General features: G+C 51.3%; 1 protein-coding gene across 1 annotated transcript in view; it reads right to left on the bottom strand.

Moving 5' to 3' along the window:
* Positions 1 to 14,492: 14,492 nt before the first annotated feature.
* Positions 14,493 to 21,141, bottom strand: part of CFAP299 (cilia and flagella associated protein 299) — a 58,457-nt gene continuing 51,808 nt past the window's right edge. The window contains 2 exon segments of the mRNA XM_054825307.1: positions 14,493 to 14,542; positions 16,713 to 16,813. Coding sequence (XP_054681282.1) covers positions 14,493 to 14,542; positions 16,713 to 16,813 — 151 coding nt within the window.

Here is a 21,141-nt window from a genome sequence, read left to right as displayed (position 1 = left end):
AAACCTAATTCGGAATGCGGCTCCCAGAGCCTCGCCGCACCGCTCAACAGCAGTCGCCCCAGTTAAGCGTCGAACACATCGAACGCCCGGGCAAAAGGAGCGCGTGACAGGTCCCGCCGCCGGCGGGTAGGTTAGTCCGTCGCCCCACCCGACGTACTGAATGGCCTCGCTTCAGTCTCCGGGAAAATCACAGAGCGCGTCCTCTCGGGACGCGTTTCTGGACACGCGAGGGAGAAAAAAGCGCTCGGGAACGGTGTGCGGGGATTCGCCCAAATGTAGCAGGTCAAAGGCATCGTCATCAAAGCGAGTGCGGAATAACAGACCTTACCTGCCTTTCCCCACGCTTCTTAAAACGAGGCAAACGTTTCAGGACGATACGCCCAGAAGCTTCGTGTCCTCCTCCTCCTCCCCTGACATTGTCCGACTTCGTACATCGCTTCTTTGGAACATGCGAATAAACTCATCCGCCTTTCCACATGGCATACGAATCGCTTCGGTACGAACACGCAAACGGAGTCTCGGGTCAGTGCCGAGGGCGCACCCAGTAACTTCATGTTACTTCTTGCCTCCACGCAAGCGTTCGGAGGAAGCCCCAGAGAAGAGAAAACCGGAAACGCTCCTTCTAGGAGAAAAAAATAATTACAGGTTTATGTAACAAAGCAGCATGAGCAAAGTCCGGTCAGCACACAAAGGCCCGTCCCACACCGGCGCTTACCGGTTGCCCGGCTTTCGAGCTTTCTGGAATTTACTCACAAAAGCGACCTCCGCCACCGCGGCTCCTACCTCGGGTTCTCCTCACCGTCGTCCGGCAAACGTTCGCGCCGGCCGGCCGTCTCGGACGGGGCTCCCGCGGTGGTGCTCGCGGCAGCACGTCTCCTACCCCGCAAGGTCTCCCCTACCCTTACTGGAGTCGTGACGCCTCCGGCTCGGGTGTGTCTTCCCGCCCGCCCAGAAGCCACCGCGCCAGAGACAGCAGGAACAGACACATGCACGCGGTACTTAAACGAGTCGTTCTAGCAGAATTCAAAGTCCCCTCCGCTAACCCGATTACAGACAGCTCCAACTACATTTCTCGGCACAAAATTAGGCAAAAGCTACAGGTTAAAATGCTAAGCTTGATAAAAACCAAGCGCTTTAACACAGTATTTCAGAACAGGCGTTATGTGCAGGACTGCTAAGACTAAAAATTCTTTGAAGGCAAATAGATGAGCTTTCAGAAAGCGCAGCGGTCCCTCGAAGCATACCAAAATGCTACGGACAGGTCTGACGGATAAAGGAAGAGAGCGAAAAGTGAAAAGCAAAAAGCAAAGCGGGCGCTAGCCTGGAAACCACACCACCAGCAAGCATCGAGGCAAGCCAGAGTCATCGCGGAGAAGCATAACGCAGAAGGCAACAAGGACTGCTAAAACGATACGGGAAGAGGCAAGACTACGGAAAGTTGCCGAGATCGTCGGCGCGTCTAAAACTCGGCTCACCGTTGCTTCGCCGCTGCCTTTTTCTAAGGAATCACGCTGACGACGGGAAAACCTAGCTAAATAAAAACAGTTTTGATTTTCGGAGCATCGCCCGTCTTCCAAAACGAAAAACTGTTTTGCACGCATCCAAGTGGAGGAAGAGGCGCCCCTCGTCCGAAACGACTTCCGCGCTCGGCAGGCAAACCAAGACAGGGTGAGACTAAACACACAGAACAAAGCGTCCCCGAGGTGCTTTCTGAGGCTGTGGCAGTCTCGTCACCAGAAATAACCTTTAACGCAGCTTTCTATCCGCTCGCTTAAGAGAGTAAGGCCTGAGTCCTATCCACATATAAGATGAAAAGGGGAGGGGAAAAGCAAGAAGCAAAGAAGCAAAGAAGCAAAGAAGCAAAGAAGCAAAGAAGCAAAGAAGCAAAGAAGCAAAGAAGCAAAGAAGCAAAGAAGCAAAGAAGCAAAGAAGCAAAGAAGCAAAGAAGCAAAGAAGCAAAGAAGCAAAGAAGCAAAGATTCTCCGGCTTAAGAGGCAGGGGCCTTATATCTTTCAGCACGTTCCTTCGCCAGACCCCAAAGCAAAGGGCATCAAGACTACGCCTCGCTCTGGCAAAAAAAGCCGATAAACAATGATTTACTTTGGACGACACAGCACCGCCCAACTCCCAGACCCACGCAGTGAGTTTGCGTGCATAAATATTAGGATGATCTTTGACGCGTCCCCCAGCACCTACGCCTCGGCAATTTCTATTCCTTACTTAGCGCTTCTCTCCCAACGTTGCAGTTTTTTCTCTTCAGATCTCCGCTTCACGGAACACCGGCGCCGCGTCACAGGCTAACATAAACTCACGTACATAGTCCGTTAACCATTTTTGCCACTCCATCCCCCTCCTCCTTGTGAAAATCGGCATACAGTTATTACGCCGCAGGGACTACGTCTCCTCCCGACGCAGACTTCCCACGCAGGGAAGCGAAAGTCCTCTGCTCCACGACCGACCGTTACAGACGCACCCAAAAACCCGTCGGCCAGTCCTTCAGGCGCGCGTGACCACGGACCCAACCGACACCAGCACAGACCTCGAGGTAAAAGCGACGCGTCTCTTTACGTGTTCTTTGCAGGCTTCGCGCTGCAGCTTCTCCGCGGATTTTCAGGGGAAATGGGTATTTCCACGAGGAACCTCGTCCAGTTTTTTTGGCTTCGTTTTGCCAGTAAACCAAAAAGAGTATCGAGAACGCTCTATTGACATCGCTCTCTTTTGGTCAACCGCATACACAAGCGTGTACTAAGAGAGATCGTTACGAGGGTGACAACGTAAGTTATTGGGAGTATTAATTTATGGAGAATGAAACAAAAACATTGCTACACGATAACTGAAGGAACGACTATCAAGTCAGGCTTTTGCTTTGCTCAAAAACTATCGCATATCTGTTTCCTTTTTCATTTCGGAGCACCAGCGCTCCATCTCGCGCCTGGTTTGCCTCCCACGTGCGACAACCACGCGGCAGCTGACGTTTACTACCATTCAAAGTACGGATGCTACATATTCATTCAGAAAACACCTTATAAATACACATTTCCAGGAACTTCCCGTAACAGCGATTAGAACACAGGCTTGCTGGGTCTGCAGATTTCGTTCAACTCTACTCACGCACGCCGTGTTCGTAAACCAACCTAAAAGCTACGTTAAACGATTCCGTTAAACGGCGATACGCTCGGATATCCAGCAGGTAAGTCGACGGACGCCTGTAAGTTCAGATCAGGTTTCCCACGGTCTCCGTTCTACCTCGGCAACGCGCTACATTAAAGCAAACGCTTCGGAATAGGGCGAGTACTTGTGACGCATCGGTGCCGACCGAGAGGTTTTGCATCCTCCCGGCGACGCGGGCTCGACTCGGTCGGTCCCCATACCGCCAAGCAGCACCCTTCGGACTTACGGTGGGGCTGAAGTCTCCCAACGCCTGCGCTCCCACAAGCCGGCAGGTGACAGAGAGGGGAGGCAAGGAGCCGTCCCACAGCGGGCCCTGCCGGGCTTCCGGCCGGAGCCGGGCTCTCGGGCTGCCGCCCTCCCGCTGCGCCGTCCCGAACCTTGACCGTCTTCCTGAGTCCCAGCGCAGGTGCGGACCGCACCCGGTAAAGCGTTAACTTCGTCCTCCGCGTTAACAAAACGGGCCGCGCGGCTGCGCCCATTTGCACGAGGTTACAGGCGCCCCGAGGCTATCGGAGTACGCCCGAGAGAAAGGCCAACTACGCTACGGGGCAAATTCTCAGCCAGCACGGCAGTTAAGTGAAATAATAGAGTGTGCAATTTCCTCACTTCAGTTAGCCTTCGTTGCGATGGATTTCTTCTCACGACACCTGAGGGCTCTCGCTCAGTTCAATTTGCAGTCCCTGATGTAACGTGTTACCTATTAGACTTTTAAAATTAACATTTCTACTCCTTTTGAGGCTTAAACCTTTCCAGGTTTTATCTAACGTCCTCTTATACGCTGTCATGGTTTAGGCCCAGCCGGTAGCTGGGTGCCACACGGCCGCTCACTCACCCCTCCCCCAACGGGACGGGGAGGAGAACGCGAAAACAACAGCAAAGCCTCGAGGGCTTTGTCCAGTTTACTGGGACAACAAGGAGAGGGAAACAATCAACAACAGTACTGATAACAGATATTAACAATGGGTAATAACAGAGAACAATTTACCGAGCCAACGACCGCCCGCACACTCAGCCCATCCCAGAACGGCACCGAAAAAACCGCGCCGCCCCCGCTCTGCCCGACTAGCCCCCTTTCATGGTGAGCATGATGTCACATGGTATGGAATAGCACCCCGGGCAGGTTGGGTCACCTGTCCTGGCTCCTTGTGAAATTAACTCTGTCCTTGCCAGAACCAGGACGTACGCAAAGTGCGGCCCCATCTCCCAAGCATTTTCGAGTCCTCAGGAATCGATCCCGAGTTCGGCACGCCGCCCGAGTAGTCAACGAAATACCTGCCGCCGCCTCGTCTCGGAAAGCCAGAAGTTACCTGACGGCTCCCTACCTGTTCTTCACCGAAGCAAAACCTGGGTATATTTCAGCTCGAGCCCAAAACAAATCTGAACAACGGGCATAAAGCAGGGACTCGGGTCAAAAAAAAAAAAAAAAAAAGCAACCGTTCCTCCTCGCATTTTCTACGGCCTCTCCATTGCCACCCCGGGGGCGGGAGACAGACCCAAACAGCAGCAGCAGAACACAACGGCGAGGTATCGCCAACGATGACGTAGTGGCGCTACGCGACCGCGCGGAAGACGCACGTGTCCCGGAGGGGGTTTAGTGCCGCACGGAGATGCGATTAATCATTCCCGCAAACCAGATCTGAAGGTGGAATTAACAACTCCCATCTCAAGTGGTGGAATTTCTGGTTCTCCTTATCACACGCAGGAAGAAAGGATAGTTCGGAAAGATTCTAAAGAAATGCTATAGATGATGTCCCTGCTCCATGACAGGGGCTTGGACTCAATGACCTTCAAAGGTCATCTCCAACCCAAACTCTTCTATAATTCTATGATCTACGATTCTGTAGACTTCGCTTGTATTGTCCAGATTCAAAATAATTCTGTTACTATAAAAAGATATCTCGATAGGCCAAACTACAAAAACTTCAACCCAAATGTTACTTACGCCTTAAACCGTAGAGACATAAACCACAGCAATCTATCAAAGATGCAGGCACTTCATAGGAAATCTAACCTTTTCTATTAAATCGACGCACATCAAAAATTCAGCATCATCCAGGAAAAAAGCCGCAAATATTCCCAGCCTACGTTAATAAGAAAGCCAGATCCTCGGCAAGAGCGCTCCTAGGCAATCGGCGGGATGTATTTAAAACAAAAACAAAAAAAAACCCCAAAAAAACCCCAAACCCAACACGTAAGCGTTTCCATCCCACGCTCTTCAAAAGGAGAACACTACAGCTTTTGACCAATGCCAAAAACAAGCAAAGAAGGGTCCGGGACCAACAGGAACCACATAGCCTCGCTCGCGCCTCAAATCGCATCCGACAGCGCGGGAAAGGTTCCGACGCAACTTTTAGTCTTCGCATTCGAGCGCGGGTAGAGAGACGAGATATTGCCGCGCGCCTAATTACGCAAGCGCGCGCATCGCTCCCGCCCAGTCTTCCGATACGAGTGACGACTCCCATTTTTACAAGGGATAACAAAAAAGAAGATACTGAATTTAGCTCAAAAGAAACCGAGAGCGTCGGCCGGTTTACGTAGCAGGACGTACTTCCTTTCATAAAAGTAACAGCACGACGGAGTATAAGGAGAACACACGTTACCGACAGGTGTAATTTCACCCCTGCCGGAAAGGCCGTCGCTTAAAAGAGAGACGAAAACCTCAAACTGCCAAATGGGGATGAAAAAAGAGTCGGACAGAAATAACATCCAGGGTCTCCAGGGAGCAGAGTCATGCGGTTCACGCGGTTTTCTGTTCGGCTCCGGAGTCGTACCGATTTACGACACGCTCCGAAAGGACCCGATCGAAATTACTTTCACCTGCCTCCGGCCAGCTCCCAGAACGCGTCGGGGCAGTCATAAACGCTACCGGAAACGGTTCCAGAGGGCTCCGCGGGAACGGCACGCCCCCCTCACGTCAGCAGCCATAACTACAATTCTTTTTAATTCATCCAATGTTAACAAGCGTAAACCGGATCTCACCACGGTCAGCGACGGCTTCACAAAACCGACTCCGATAGCACCAAAATTCAACCACCCACAAACACGGACTTTTCAATGTTATTAACTATGGTCCGTACGGTAATGACTGTCAGCTCCCGCTAGGGCCCTGCCACGACAGATGTTACACAGTTACCTCACAGCAAAGTCAACGCCCAATTTGAAGGGAAAGGCGGAAATCAAAGGCAGGTGAGCAGGTTTCCACTCGGGAACCTAAGGTAGCCCGGGTCACAGCGAAAGAAGGGGAGAAAAGGACCGAGGGAGGAACGCAGAGGGAGGAAGAGCCGCCGTACTGGGTAACAGTAACGGGCAAGGGCAGGAGACGGAAAGCGGAAAGGCTACCCGATTCAGATCGCGCATTCGTCGTTCCCGTCGGACAAAGCCCAAGAGCCGGAGCATCTCACGATCGTCATTCAGAGCACCCAGGGACCGAATAGAGGCGGGGGGGAGAGGCAAAAAGGAAAAAAAAAAAAACCCAGGGGGAGATAGCTTTCTAGAGGCAAGACAAAAGGTTCACAGCATGAGGCTCACGCTCCCCAGACACGAGATATAAACAAGAAGTACTCCTTAGAGCTCTACTTGCCATTAAACAACCACTTTGACCTATAGAACGCACCCTACTATTTTTTTCTATTCCTGATTAACGACACAATTACGTCTGTCTGTCGAGATTATATTCTTTGCCCAGAGTCGTTTACGCGATCGTCTACCGGTGTAAACTTACAGCGCAGATAGCACCTCACCACTGTAGATTACCACAGCGAGAACTTTTGCCGGAGACATCGGTACGTATCAGCTCCTAGGCAGATTTTTTTTTTTTTTTTTCAACCTTCCGGAGCAAGCCCATTACCGCACTACAGAACACGAGTTAATGGCCGGTCGTCTTCTCGCGCGAGCAATTATGGAATACAAAGGAAGGGCCCACCCCTAATTTTAAGAATGTTGGTTTTACCAGAAATGCTAAAAGATTATTTTTATTGACAAAAACCAAAAGATGTAAAAGACAAAACCAAGGTCACCGACGGTACGTTTCAGTACGCGACTTTGCGCAACGACCGGATCCCAGGCCTCGCACATTCACGAGCCCGCAAGCCGATACTCGTTAAACGCTACCGGACGCTTTCCAGACAAGTTAACGCTCGCAACATTTTAACGGCGTGCACCGTGACCCTTCCGGCTGCAGCGATGGGAAAAACAGCTAACTTAAACGTCAAGGAACGTACGTACGCTACGCGAGAAAAACGGCCAACTCCACGAAAAAGATCCGGTATCCGGTCCTCTCCTTCGGCTTATTTTCGAGGCGACGAGGAGGGAGGAGGACCCGTTTACCTTTGGCGTTTCAGCGCGCTTTAGGTTAACGACCTTTTTTCTCTTGTGTCGTTTTAACTGGCTTTTGTGGGACGCTTTCGTAGTCGTTAGGAGCGCGTACGCTTAGAAGAATCTCAGTAAGGCAGACGTGACTCTCAATCGTTCGTTTTTCGTACGTTGCGGTTTACAATCCGGGACGGCCAAACCGAAAAAGGTTATGACAACAACAACGCTGACTAAAAGCCATAACAAAAGACAATTAAACAACTAAGCACGAGAGGGCTACATCTACATAAGAAATAGTCTACAGGCTCTGCGAAAGCAAAGCAGGCCAGAGTTTCTCGCACGCTGTCAAGAGCTGTAACTCAAGCCCTGCAGAAACACAGCGATCCCACGATCGACACTTCTGAGGAGAAGCTCGTTCCCAGCAGCGCTGCAAACTGCTTCTGGCACGATGCGAAATAATTTTCTCTGTCTCTTAGGGGGGGAAAATGGATCCCTTCTCCTTGCCAACAGGATGCCCGTCAGAGGTCGTTACGATCTCTTCCAACTGCGCGATACTTAGTAAAAAGGGCTTCCGTTTGGGTTCTGCGATGCCCTTTTAAGTACAAATAGGCAGATATTTACAAGTAATATTTCTTGAAATTTAGTTTAGCTTCCTTTAAAAGTTTATCTGTAAACGATCACCTTTCTCATAGTTCTCTCCCAGGCAGCTCGTCGCGCTACGCAGGTTCTACGATTTTGCTGTTCGCAGTGAAAACTCGTTTGGCAGATAAAGGCGCCGAAGTAGAGATTTGAAAAGCATGATCTTTTTTTGTTGTTTGGTTTTTCTGGGGGGGTGGCGGCGTGCGCGTGATGTTCCTCCCCACAGGAGCTGTTCAAAACTTACGCAGCGGTGAACAAACAGGCTCTGCTTACTAGCAAGAACATCAGTTTAAATAAGTTTCAAACGGTTGGAATGAAATTTGTAACTCGCCCGCTTTTCAGATCTAACGCACCAATATAGCCCAATTTATCTACAAGCGAGGCTAACTCCACTTCAAAACAACCGTGGATCAAAGCAAACTTCTAAAATACCCACCGATGCTAATCTCTCTCTCACCCTTGCTTTTTCACTCATATCGAGATATATACTCAGTACTCTCCCACATTATCAAAGGGAAATCGTTTCAATTTTTACACAACAGCATCCTGCCTGACAGACACAATTTTCTGGACCGCCTGCCTTAATATGAGTTTTCAGCTTCGAGAAAAACACACGCAGAACGTAGATTTCACAAAACACATATCTACGTTTTCACCCCCACCCCCCCCCAAAGACGGTTCGTCCGCTACGACCAGCTTTTGTCCTAGAGCGCGTTCCCCGATCTCACAAGCCGACCCTCGGAGGAGCCCCGGGGGCGAGAGCTTCCTTCGGAGAAAAGAGCGGCGGAACCAAACAGGCACGACGACAGTCCGAAGCTCTTGAAAAACAGGCAGCTAGCTGGAAGATGCTCCTCAAGAGTCATTCGGGCGTCGCAAAACTTTGACAGTTAGCAAATCTGCTAGAAAAGGGGTTCTGCCGTGCTGGAAGACCCTCTGCCGAGAACCCTCTCCGCACCGAGATTTTGGCTAAGTAGGAAGGTTGGCTACCGTGTAAGGCAGCGCGCTCGTATTCCAGGAGAGTTCTCGACTAAGCGCAGCGCGTTATAAATAATGTCCTCTACAGCAACCGCCTCCGTGCGATTTCCCCGTGAAACAGAACATCTCCCACGTATCGCGGCGTCACCGCGTCTCGAGCTCCCGCGAGGTAAAACCAACACGCGTTGTCTTTATCGTTCTCCTAGGGTTTCGAGCGATGCACGCGGTCGACCTCGATCGTCGCACAGGTCTACGAGAAACTACCCGTAGGCATACTTCACGCGCGTGCTGGGATCGTCGTTCGTTCCTCTAGAATTCAAAAAGCGTACGTCGTAACGGAAACGTACACCGTATCGACAAGTTCTGTAACGGTTTGAATTAGGAGGTCGCCGGGTACTCTGCAAGAATCCGTATCGATTCGTCGATTCCGCGGCGCGCTCAGTAAACGTTCCATCGCGGGGAACGGCTTTGCGCCCAAAGAGCGACCCTTTCCCCTCGTAACAAACTCCGTTCTCGGCAAGGTCCGACGGTCCGCAATCGCGTACGGAGTACAGCTATAAAGTTGTTCCCCTTAACGGACGAGGCGGCCCAGAACATCGCTCGAACGCTACGGAGAGCAATATTTACAAATATTGCGTACGACATACAGAACACCCTTAAAGCCCGTTAATTCTCGTTCCAGCTGTCTCACCAGGCTTCTTTCACTAAGGCTTCCCACGTCTGTTCTTACAGCTGGTTTTCACCAAATCTCACTTATTAGACCATTAGTTCATTTTAGCAAATGACACAGTCTGTTAACAGAATTACTGTTTCTTTCATTCCTTTCACTAAAAGCTGGCACGCATCGGTTCTTTCCTCCTTTCTCCGTCGCTTCCTCGAGAAGTAACAACTTACAATGTGCAAGTCATCACGTTCGGTAACATTAGGAAGCCAGACAGCCGGGTTTTGTTTTCTATAGCTAGGAAGAGAGAAATACCCTTTCATAAAGGTTCAAGAGCTGAAAATACTAATAAACCAACGTGGGCATAATGACATTTAAAAGTCAGTAACCAAAAAAGAAAAAAAGATACCAGTTTTGAAAACACCACCGTCTTTCTTCCAGTACCATCGCATTTCACGGAGCTTACCCACGCCGCGTCTTTGTACCACACCAACCAAGTTTGTTTTAACTAACGTTCGGGGGCATCGGCAGACGAGAAGCACGACGGGACCCAGCGACGCGCGCTCTCTGCCGACGGAGCCGACCGCGTCCCGGGCCGCGTCGAAAGCGGCGTGACCGGCGGGTCGAGGGCAGCGATTCTGCCCCTGTGCTACGCTCTCGCGAGACACTCCCCCGCCGCAATACCGCATCTGGCTGTGGGGTCCCCGTTACAACAAGGACATGGACCCGTCGGAGCGAGTGCAGAGCAGGCCGCAAAGACGATGAGCGGGCTGGAGCGCCGCTCCCACGATGACAGGCTGACAGAGTTGGGGCTGTTCGGCCTGGAGAAGAGCAGGCTCCAGAGAGACCTCGTAGCAGGCTGCCGGTACCTAAAAGGGCCTACAGGAAAGCTGGAGAGGGACTGTTTACAAGGGCATGTAATGGTAGGATGAGGAGTAACGGGCCTCAGGCTAAATGACGGTCGATGTAGATCGAGGGGGTGGTAGAACTAGATCATAGACTCACAGAACAGTTTGGGTCAGAAGGGACCTCAGAGATCCTCTAGTTCCAACCCCCACGCCGTGGGCAGGGACACCCTCCGCTAGACCGGGTTGCCCAAAGCCCCATCCAACCTGGCCTTCAACGCTTCCAGGGATGGGGCCTCCGCAGCCTCTCTGGGCACCCCGTTCCAGTGCCTCACCGCTCTCACAATGAATAATTTCTTTCTAACACCTAATCTAAATCAACCCTCCTTCAGCTTAAACCCATTCCCCCTTGTCCTGTCACTACACTCCCCGATAAACAGGCCCTCACCATCTTTCCTGTAGGCCCCCTTCAGGTACTGGAAGTCCACAATTAGATCGCCCCCGAGCCGCCTTTTCTCCAGGCTGAACAATCCCAACTCTCTGAGCCTGTCCTCGTAGAAGAGGTGCTCCAGTCTTCCCATCAGCTTCATGGCCATCCTCTGAACACTCTCCAACAGTTCGATGTCTCTCCTGTACTGGGGCCCCCAGAGCCTGACGCGGTACTCCAGGTGGGGTCTCACAACAGCAGAGTAGAGGGGCGGGCTCACCTCCCTCGACCTGCCCGTCTCGCTTCTTCGGACGCCGCCCCGGACGCAGTCGGCTCTCCAGGCTGCAAGCGCACGCCTCCGGTTGAGCTTCTCGTCAATCCGTACCCCCAAGTCCTTCTCCTCGGGGCTGCTTTCAACCCATTCCCCGCCCAGCCTATAGCCACGCTCGGGATCGCGCCGACTCGCACGCAGGACCTCGCGCTCGGCCTCGTTGAACTTTACGCGGTTCGCACGGGCCCGCCTCTCAAGCCTGTCGAGGTTCCTCTGGACGGCATCCCTTCCCTCCGGCGTGTCGACCGCACCCCGCAGCTGGGTGTCGTCGGCAAACTCGCCGAGGGCGCGCTCGATCCCGCCGTCCCCGTCGCCTACAAAGACGTTAAACGGCGCCGGTCCTGACCCCCGAGGAACGCCGCTCGTCGCCGCGCTACGCTCGGACGTCGAGCCGTCGACCGCGACTCTTCGAGCGCGACCATCCAGCCGATTCCTCGTCCGCCTAGCGGTCCGTCCATCGAATCCACGTCTTTCCATTTTAGAGACAAAGATGCCGTGCGGGGTGGCGTCAAATGCCTCGCACAAGTCCGGGTAGATGACATCAGTTGCTCTTCCGTCATCCACCAACGCTGTCACCCCGTCACAGAAGACCACCAAATTTGTCGGGCACGATTCGCCCTTCGCGAAGCCGCGTCGGCTGTCACCGCTCACCTCCTCGTTTTCCACGTGCCCGAGCGCAGTCTGCAGGAGGATCCGCTCCGTCATCTTGCCAGGCACGGAGGTGAGACCAACCGGCCCGTAGGTTCCCCAGACCTTCCTTTTCTCCCTTCTTAAAAACAGGGGTTACGTTTCCCCTTTTCCAGTCGGCGGGAACTTCGCCAGACCACTGGGACTTCTCAAATACGATGGAGAGCGGCCCGGCCGCTTCATCCGCCGGTTCCCTCGAGACCCACGTGGGCATCGCATCGGGTCCCGCGGACTCGCGCGCCTTCGGGTTCCTTAGATATTCTCGAACCCGATCTTCGCCTACGGTGGGCGGTTCTTCATTCTCCCCAGTCCCCGTCCGTGCCTTCCGCAACCCGGGCAGCGCGGCTCAAGCGCTTGCCAGCAAAGATCGAGGCAAAGAAGTCGGCGAGTACCTCGGCCTTCTCCGTATCCCGGGTAACCAGGTCGCCCGCTTCATTCCGGAGGGGAACCCGCTTTTTCCCTCGTCCTCCTTTTATCGCTAACATACCTACAGAAGCTTTTCTTGTCGTCCTTAACATCCCTGGCCCGATTTAATTCTATCGGGGCTTTGGCTTTCCTAACCTGATGCCTGGCTGCTCAGACAGTTTCTCCGTCTTACTCTCAGGCTACCCATCCTCACTTTAAGGTCCCTTCCCACCCAAACCGTTCTGTGATTACACGACACTATAAAAAGCGTACGACCTGCAATACGACGCCCAAAAACAAACACCGGAAGACTCGCAAAACACGTACGCGCCGTGTGAGAAAACAGGTTTTCCGGTTCGGTCGCAAGTTATTACTTATTTACCGAGAACCACAAGGCGTTTCGCGAAGGCGTTTCGCGAGGGCATTCGCACAAAGGTTCGTTTCGTGCGTGCCGAGGAGCGAGAAAGAAGCATTTCCAGAGTCACGCATACCGACTTCCCGTCGACATCTCGCGCGTAACCGGTTTTAACTCCTCCAATGCCCGCGGGGCTTCCGTTTACACCTACGAGAAGCTACCGCCGGGAGCACGAAGCAAACTAAAAAGCAAGTTCACCTTGCAGTTCAATAGAGGAGGAACCCACTCGACAGCCACAGAGAAATACCGAGATCGATGCGGAACCCGAGGTCCTTATTCACACCGAAGATTTCCCGCCCTCCTCCCCACCCCGTAAAATAGCTTCTCGAGAAAGACTATAACCTAGCAGCGCACATACAAGGAGATGGGGTTCCGGCTCTGTTTAGCTCAACGGTGTCAAAATAGCCACTGACTTCTGCAGGTGCGTGACTTCGACCCGCATGTCCGAGTAGACAAAACGCTATAGCTACAGATGCGGCGAGCAGCCAGCTAGCACACGTGCTCTGCTTCGTACGAGGATCCTACGGAAAAATATCCCAGAAAACACGCGCGCATCCTTAAGGTAACCTTGCAATTTACAATCCGAACCAAAAGTTTCCAAACTGCTGTCTTCTGACTTTAAACATTTTTTTTCCGGCATAGTTAATAAGCACAGGGCTGCCGCAGAAAGCAATTTCAGGTCAAAGCAACAAATTTGTGAGCAAGTCAACGTCAGAGACCGAGAAAGTCAGCTTTGAAAACAAGACAGACTAGCCCCGGGAAGAACATTTAAGCCTATCGGACAGAAAGCCACAGCGATTCATCCGGCAGCAGCCACGCTGCCATTCCTCGTGCTGCGGGAAGAAGTCGAGAGACCTCCACGCACGTCCTATAACGCGTTCCGATCGCCTCCAAATCCAAGCTTACGTCTTCAGATACATCAGCGCAGCCGTAGTCCTCCTCTCCGCTCTCAAAAGATCGGCCTCCACGTATTTGCGCAGCAACAGAGAGATTCACTCTGGGACGCAAAAAGGAGTTCCCGAGTACCGCATATTTTGCTAAGGCTTTCGTAAATACCAGCGCCGATACCCACGGAGCCCTTTATCGACTTCCATACACAAGTCATATTTAATGCATATCAGAGTACAGGCGAGGGCCGGGTAAGGTAAACGTACACCCATGTACAGAAGCCAAGACCTGTGCGCCCGCCAAGTTTGTCCGACCGCAAGACTCGCATTGGATTTCAGGCGAGTTCTCCTTCACAAGAACGTAGAGAGTTCACCAACGTCGACAAAACGCGCCAGCGGCCCGCCGTCAATTTGAGCCTCAAATCGCACGCTCGATATACTTCATTATACCTAAGTACGTACCGAACAGCTAGTAATAGCACTCGCCGTTACAAAAACTTTTGTTACGTAACCAGAGGCTGTTTTGGGGACCTAGAAATTGTATCGCTGCAGGAGGTCTGGCAACTTGGGAACTGAGACCAGCTGTCTTCACTTTAATGGGACACTTAGTATTTCTTTTTTATTTTCATTTTAAAAGCTAGCCCATAATTTCTCTACCTCCATTTTTCAGTGCTCCCCACGTAACTCACCAGACAGAGCGCTGAAACCTTACCCGTGCTTTCCAAATCCCAGATCCGCTTAACGCGGCGGCGGCTCCCGCCCGCTCGTTTCCACATCCTCTGCGACGGCTGTATAAGGATACAGAGCGCAAGAGAGGGGAACCCAACTACCTCCGTCCTATAAAGACACACCACAGAGCATCAGAAAAAGGCAGAAAACAAAAATGTCACCACAAAACCTCTTTTGGTTTAGTAAACCCAAGCAGTGTAAAAAAAAAAAAAAAAAAAGACAAAAAAAAAATGTAAGCACACGAACCTATTCTACCTTTTTCTGTCCAGGTTTCTCAGCGTTGAGTTTCACCCAAGGAGGGGCGTCTCTAGTGCAACTTTCCAGGACTTCCCAGACCGCGCCGGATGCCGTTTCGGGCGCTCGATGACCGCCACTGTGCTGCGTCCACGAGACTGAGAAGCCTAGTAGTGACTTCAACTCTTTCCAGCACCCTCTTTCCTTAGGCCTTCTACCGCAACAGAAAAGCACTTTTCATTTCCCACCCCCGGATCCACGCAGCACCCAGCCGGCACGGCGAGGGGCCGGGATGCGATCCGCAGGGAGGTCTCCGCCAGTCCAAAGCGCCGCGCTCGGCAGCCCCGCCGCCTTTACCGAAAGCCAGAAATACCCGTCGTATGAACCGACGGGCGTTTTGTGCACCGAAAGGGTTCTGCCTAACTCAGTAGTGCCCCCATCTGTTAAAATGAAGAAATTACATGTCCTTTATAGGATGCTCTGAAAACTACACACAGAAAGGAAACTACCAGAGCAAGGTGCTACAATGAGCATTTGCTTTTTTTTTTTTTTTTTTTTTAAACATTGCGGTAAATACGTAGACTAAGTCACAGAGCACTTCCATTCGCAAGGCTAAACCATCACAGCGTCGTTCCACCCTATCTCTTTTCTGCGGTACGTTTAACCTTTTGCGTCCTATTTCTCCCGTAGAAATCGCCAAATATCCCAAGCGGCGCGGTTCCCAGGATATCGGTCGGACAGCTGAAACCACGAGGCGTTTCGAGCTTCATGACAAAGCTTGCTCACGTACGTTGCGGAACCACGCTTCAGGCAGCATTTCCTCTGCAAACTCTAAAGATTAATTAGCTAGCCATAAAAGAATAACTCTCGACCCTAGAATTATGGGAGGGACGGAAGTTAGGATTTTTCTTCAATTAGGAGAGTAGAAGGAAAGGGAAAAAAAAAATCATTAGCATAAGCCTAATGAACTTCCTAAGCAAGCAGAAGCAGAAAATAAGATCGCTAGCACTTTGGACTTCAAGAACACCCGTCGCTGCCTTTGCCGTCACTTTTATTATTTTTCTTTAACCTGAGAGGCAACCTAACAGACCGAAATCGAAGGGCTCCCACGACCCCACAAAGAAGGTCGGAAACAACACCGTTCGATCTAAACACAGCAAGAAAACCAGGACGACCGTTCCGGGCTCATTCGCAGTCGTACCGCAAAGTCGAAACGGAAGCAGATCGAACTTCAGTCGCGAAACTCAAAACATCCCTCCTCGTACAGAACGCAGGCACAAACTCTTCCTCGTGCAAAACTAAAGCTATTAAAAAGCCAAGGACGTAGGACCACCCACCCTTTAAATTGAAGGCTATTAATATAGCTACATTTACAAGCGGCAAATTCGACTTCAGCAACGCCGTCCCCCCGTGCCTACCTAGGCGAACGCAGGGGAGCGACACGCAAAGCAGGAGAGATTCCCAAGCGACCTCCACCGGGATTATCCCGGTCGATCGAAGCGCCGGCAAGCGCAGCGCGCGGACGGCTTTGCTAGCGTGTCCGAGCCGGGAGACGCACGGCCACGTTCGTAACGCTTTCCTACGTTAGGCCCCACGTACCAAGCGCCCCGCCAAAACTCGGCAGGGGAACTCCGACAGCGCCGACGTGAATGAGTTTCAAAGAGAATCTCCCGACAACCAGGCTGCACCTTCCTCTATTTAAAGCACACGTGGAAACCTATCTCGCAAGTACAGTTCGCTAGATGTTTTTCCTCTCGCATCCTTCAGCTCATCGCTTACCTTTCGCAGACCCCCGGGCACCGTTTTTGCGTGCTTTGCTTATTTAAGGGGGGGGAAAAAAAAAAAAAAATCAACGTCCACAAACTCGCAGGTTTCAAGAAATCTCTCCCGAATCAAATCATCTTCTGCAAATGCTCCACCTGAAATTTTCCTGTCAAATACCTCGTTTTCCTATTCAGATTCATTTTTAGGCTGTTAAGAAAAGCGTGGTCTCACAGGTACTCACAGAAACTTTTCCGGTACGATCGGCTTCCCCTCTCTCTGCCAGAGCCCGCGAAAAGTTATCCTTCAGTTCTTTTCCCACGCTTGCTACTGACCTTGGAAAAAAACCGGTACAATTATTACTATTAATTATCGCCACAGACTTAGGGTTCACTGTCGGGTTAAGCGTTCCGTAAATATAAGGAGACAGTCCTCACCTGAGCGTAGGTCATTCGTCTATTGCCTGTTCTGCATTTACAAACCCTTAAAGCGCTCTTCAAACTCCATCGCTGCTGCAGACGTACGATACAATAGTAGTTCCTCAAAAGGCGTCTTCTACTAACACGCATTTTCAGTTATGCACCCAGAGTCATCTAAGCGCTTATTTGATATGTCCAGAATTACAGCCAAAGTCACGTTCGCGTAAAAACACCGAATCTTCACAGCGTGCCAAGATCGACTTAGACCTTATTCTGCAGCCAGCAACTAATCGAATGAACTACCACATACTTTGACCGCTCGCTGCAGTAGGGTCAATATAGTTTCCATATCCTTGAGAACAAAACACGACAAGAGAAACCAATTTTGCTCCACCTAAAGGGGGGGGCGGGGGGAGAATCACAAGAAAGGAAGGATACCGTACGCTATAAATTACTCATAAGCCATCGAACAGGGTGCCCTAGAACTCCAGCAGTCATTAAAAAGAGAAAACGCGCATCAGATGAACAAAAGCGCTGAATATCGGACAAACCCTTCAACCAAAACGCGATTGCTGAAAACAGTTTCCGCAAGTGTCTTTGCCTAATCTAAAGGCCCCGTCCGTCCGGAGGTGTCGTGGTTTAGGCCCAGCCGGCAGCTGAGTGCCACACGGCCGCTCACTCACCCCTCCCCCCAGCGGGATGGGGAGGAGAAGTATAACAAAAGGCTTGGGTCGAGATAAGGACAGGGAGAGATCGCTCACTAATTATCGTCACGAGCAAAACAGAGTGAAACATAGAGAGGAGATTCATCTGATTTATTACTAGGCAAAACACAGTAGAGCAATGAGAAAATAAAATTGAGTCTTAAAACACCTCCCCCCTACCCCTCCCATCTTCCCAGGCTCAACTTCACTCCCGGCTTCAACCTCTGCCCCCCTCAGCGGCACAGGGGGGCGGGGAATGGGGTTTGCGGTCAGTTCAGCACACGTTGTGTCTGCCGCTTCTTGGTCCTCAGGGGGAGGACTCCTCTCAATGTTCCCCTGCTCCAACATGGAGTCTCTCCCACGGGCTACAGTCCTTCACAAACTGCTCCAGCATGGAGTCCCTCTCACGGGGTGCAGACCTTCAGGAGCAAACTGCTCCAGCGTGGGGTCCCCCACGGGATCACAAGTCCTGCCGGCAAACCTGCCCTGGCGTGGGCTCCCCTCTTCACGGGTCCACCGGTCCGGCCAGGAACTTGCTCCAACGCGGGGCTTCCCACGGTCCACAGCCTCCTTCAGGTGCCCCCACCTGCTCCGGCGTGGGGTCCTCCACGGGCTGCAGGTGGAATCTCTACACCCCCTCATCCTTCCTCCATGGGCTGCAGGGGGACAGCCCGCTTCACCATGGCCTTCACCGCAGGCTGCAGGGGGATCTCTGCTCCGGTGCCTGGAGCACCTCCTCCCCCTCCTTCTGCACTGACCTTGGTCTCTGCAGAGTTTCTTACATCTTCTCACTCCTCTCTCCGGTTGCAAAAGCTCCTCCAACTGTTTTGTTTTCCTTCTTAAATATGTTATCACAGAGGCGCCGATTGGCTTGGCCTTGCCCGGGGGCGGGTCCACCTTGGAGCCGGCTGGCATTGGCTCTGTCAGACACAGGGGAAGCTTCTAGCAACTTCTCACAGAAGCCACCCCTGTAGCCCCTCCCGCTACCAACACCTCGCCACACAAACCCAACACAGGAGGGGTCGTCGCGCTCGCTCCGGTCTACTCGGCACCAAGCGGGGGCTTCCTAAATCCTGCGCTAAAGCGGCTTCGCTGGGAGCTTTTCTCCTTTTTCTCTCGTGTAAAGTAACGAACGCTGACCGGAAACCACGCTCTCGGGCGACCCAAGGCAAACCAGCGCCTCCGAGCTCAGCACAGACCAACCCGAAAGGGGAAGGATTATTGCATCCCCCCCGCTATCTCGACGTAAATATTTCAATAGAAAGCAGTAGCATTTGCCAATCTAAGCAGACAGAATACAGCATCAATACAGATCTTTCAATCGAGTACGTAACGTATCGAATTTCAAATAAAAGAGCGCCGCAAAAACGGAAAAATTTGCCTCCGCACGTTTTTAACTATAAACATGCAGAGTCACGTCCTTACACTGACTGAAAAGCCCACCCGGAAGCTTCAAAACTCCGATGTAGAGCTACCAGGTCGATCTCCGGCCGCTTTACCGGCTGTTACCCAGAAGCACGTTAACGCGAAGCCACGTCGGAAACGCATCTGCTGCACCGTACAAAGAAATAAAACACTAACATACGGCTTAAAACACCTCAATTAATTCGATGCAAAAGAGACATAAGAAGCGGAGCATCAATTTTTCCTTTTCCTTTCCAGTTAAGAATTCTAGATCGCCAAAGTCTTCCTTTCTCTGGCACAGGCCGATACTAAATCCACAGTACATCCACGTTTAACAAATATTCTAGCCAACTTCACTTCAAGCTGGTGGCTGCTATTTTGCATTGCAAGAAGGGTGCGGGTGCCGGAAAGATTACGCGTGTTTTTCCGCTTACATCTTACGTTCCGATAAGAGACTGCACCTTTCCTTGAAACAACCTGTCTTCCTCCCCTCCTTCGATCACCAGCAAAATAATCGCTGGCACGCAGGCGGAACCCTCAGATGCATAAAACTTCTTTTTTTTTTGTCAACATTGTTACTTCTGCCTTAGGACGCACTGAGCCGTGCCTGAAATCGAGCTGCACCGTTTCTGAAAAATAAGCAGTATCACCGGGTGGCCCCGTCTACATCAACATTCACGGTGCATTAAAAGGCGGCACTACGATATCACGGGTGCATCACAGGCGCGAGGCAGCAGCTTTTCACAATCCGCGGGATAATTCCGAAAGGGCGTCGTCGCGCCCAGCTCGCCACGTCGACTGCTTGGGGTCTAGTTCAGCAAGACTAACTTCTGAAAGGTGTGAGATGACAAAAGGCATCGTCCGGTAGAGGTGTATTTTCTATATGCTATTCTCGGTGACAAAGCGCCCCCTTCCTCTACGGAAGAGGCTTCAACATATACGAGAAGGAAAAGAAAACAAAGAGAAGTCCGGATTGCGCTAAAATAAATTCATTCTCCTGTGGCCCACGAGACAAAAACATCAACAACAATACTACGGCTGAATAAAACATTAGAAAAGCAACACATCACGGTCAAAGTGACTCAGAGGCAAGATCACTCGGAGCACAGCTTAGTATTAACCGGCTGCTTTTTTGTAAGAAAGAGGGCGACGGGACAGAAGACGCCCACGCACACCGCGCACGCGCTCGCCCTCCCCCCCCAATAAAAAAAAAAAAATCAAGCAAAGTTAATCTTGAGGCATAGCTGAGAAACGTACACAACATTTGTTCGCTTAGAGAAACATTTACAGAAATATATCAACATCCCTCACGACAACATCCCTAATGGCCTAAAAGCATAGAAAAAGTAGTTCTCGGGACCAGCGAACGCAGAAACAAAACATAAGGTGCGTCCTCCGTGCCAGGCTCTCCGCCTCTTTGAAATCCCCCCGTTTTAAATATATACTACTACGATATACGCGATTACCGGATCTAGAATAACGGAAGGTACACCGTTAACTTTGAATCGCAAAGGAAGCGGAAATAGGCTCAGGCTATTCACAGGTAAACCCTTATAAATTTAGACAACAAGAGTGTTAGACAGAACGAGGAGCTTAACGCTGAAAGCCTGAATTCTAAACCTCCAGTATCTGCAAGCGTCCCCCAGCATCTAATGCAAGTATTTCCTAAAGTAGGGACAAAGAGCTACTTGGCAGACCTTCCGCTTTTTTAACTGGCAAGAATTTACCCCTTTATTTGCTGTTTGAATGCTAAGTTATTTCTTTGAGTCTCCGTCTTTTTCACTTCTTTGTCCCTTGGGACGCGCATTCCCCTCCGAGAGCCATCTTTCCTGTCACGCCGAGAGCCATCTTTCCTCTCACGCAGGAAAAGCGTGCCCGTTTACCTTAAGTGAGTTCTTCGGCCACGGTAGCTAAAACAGTACAAAAGGTCGGATGAATATTCTTTAGACCGGCTTAAACCAGGCTCATTTCATCATCAAACGTAATCGGTTAGTAAGTGACCCGACTTAATCCTGTCCACAACGAATTGCAAGGTTCTGCAAACGTATATTTGCATTGAACTGGTTTAAAAACAAAAAGAAAATCAAACCACAAAACAGCGTGACTTTAACAAACCGAACAGAAAGAATTGCAAGC

This window comes from Grus americana, chromosome 4 (assembly GCF_028858705.1).
Source record: "Grus americana isolate bGruAme1 chromosome 4, bGruAme1.mat, whole genome shotgun sequence".
Lineage (NCBI taxonomy): Eukaryota > Metazoa > Chordata > Aves > Gruiformes > Gruidae > Grus > Grus americana.
Note: the sequence above shows the minus strand (reverse complement) of the source record. Positions and strands in the feature narration are given on the sequence as shown.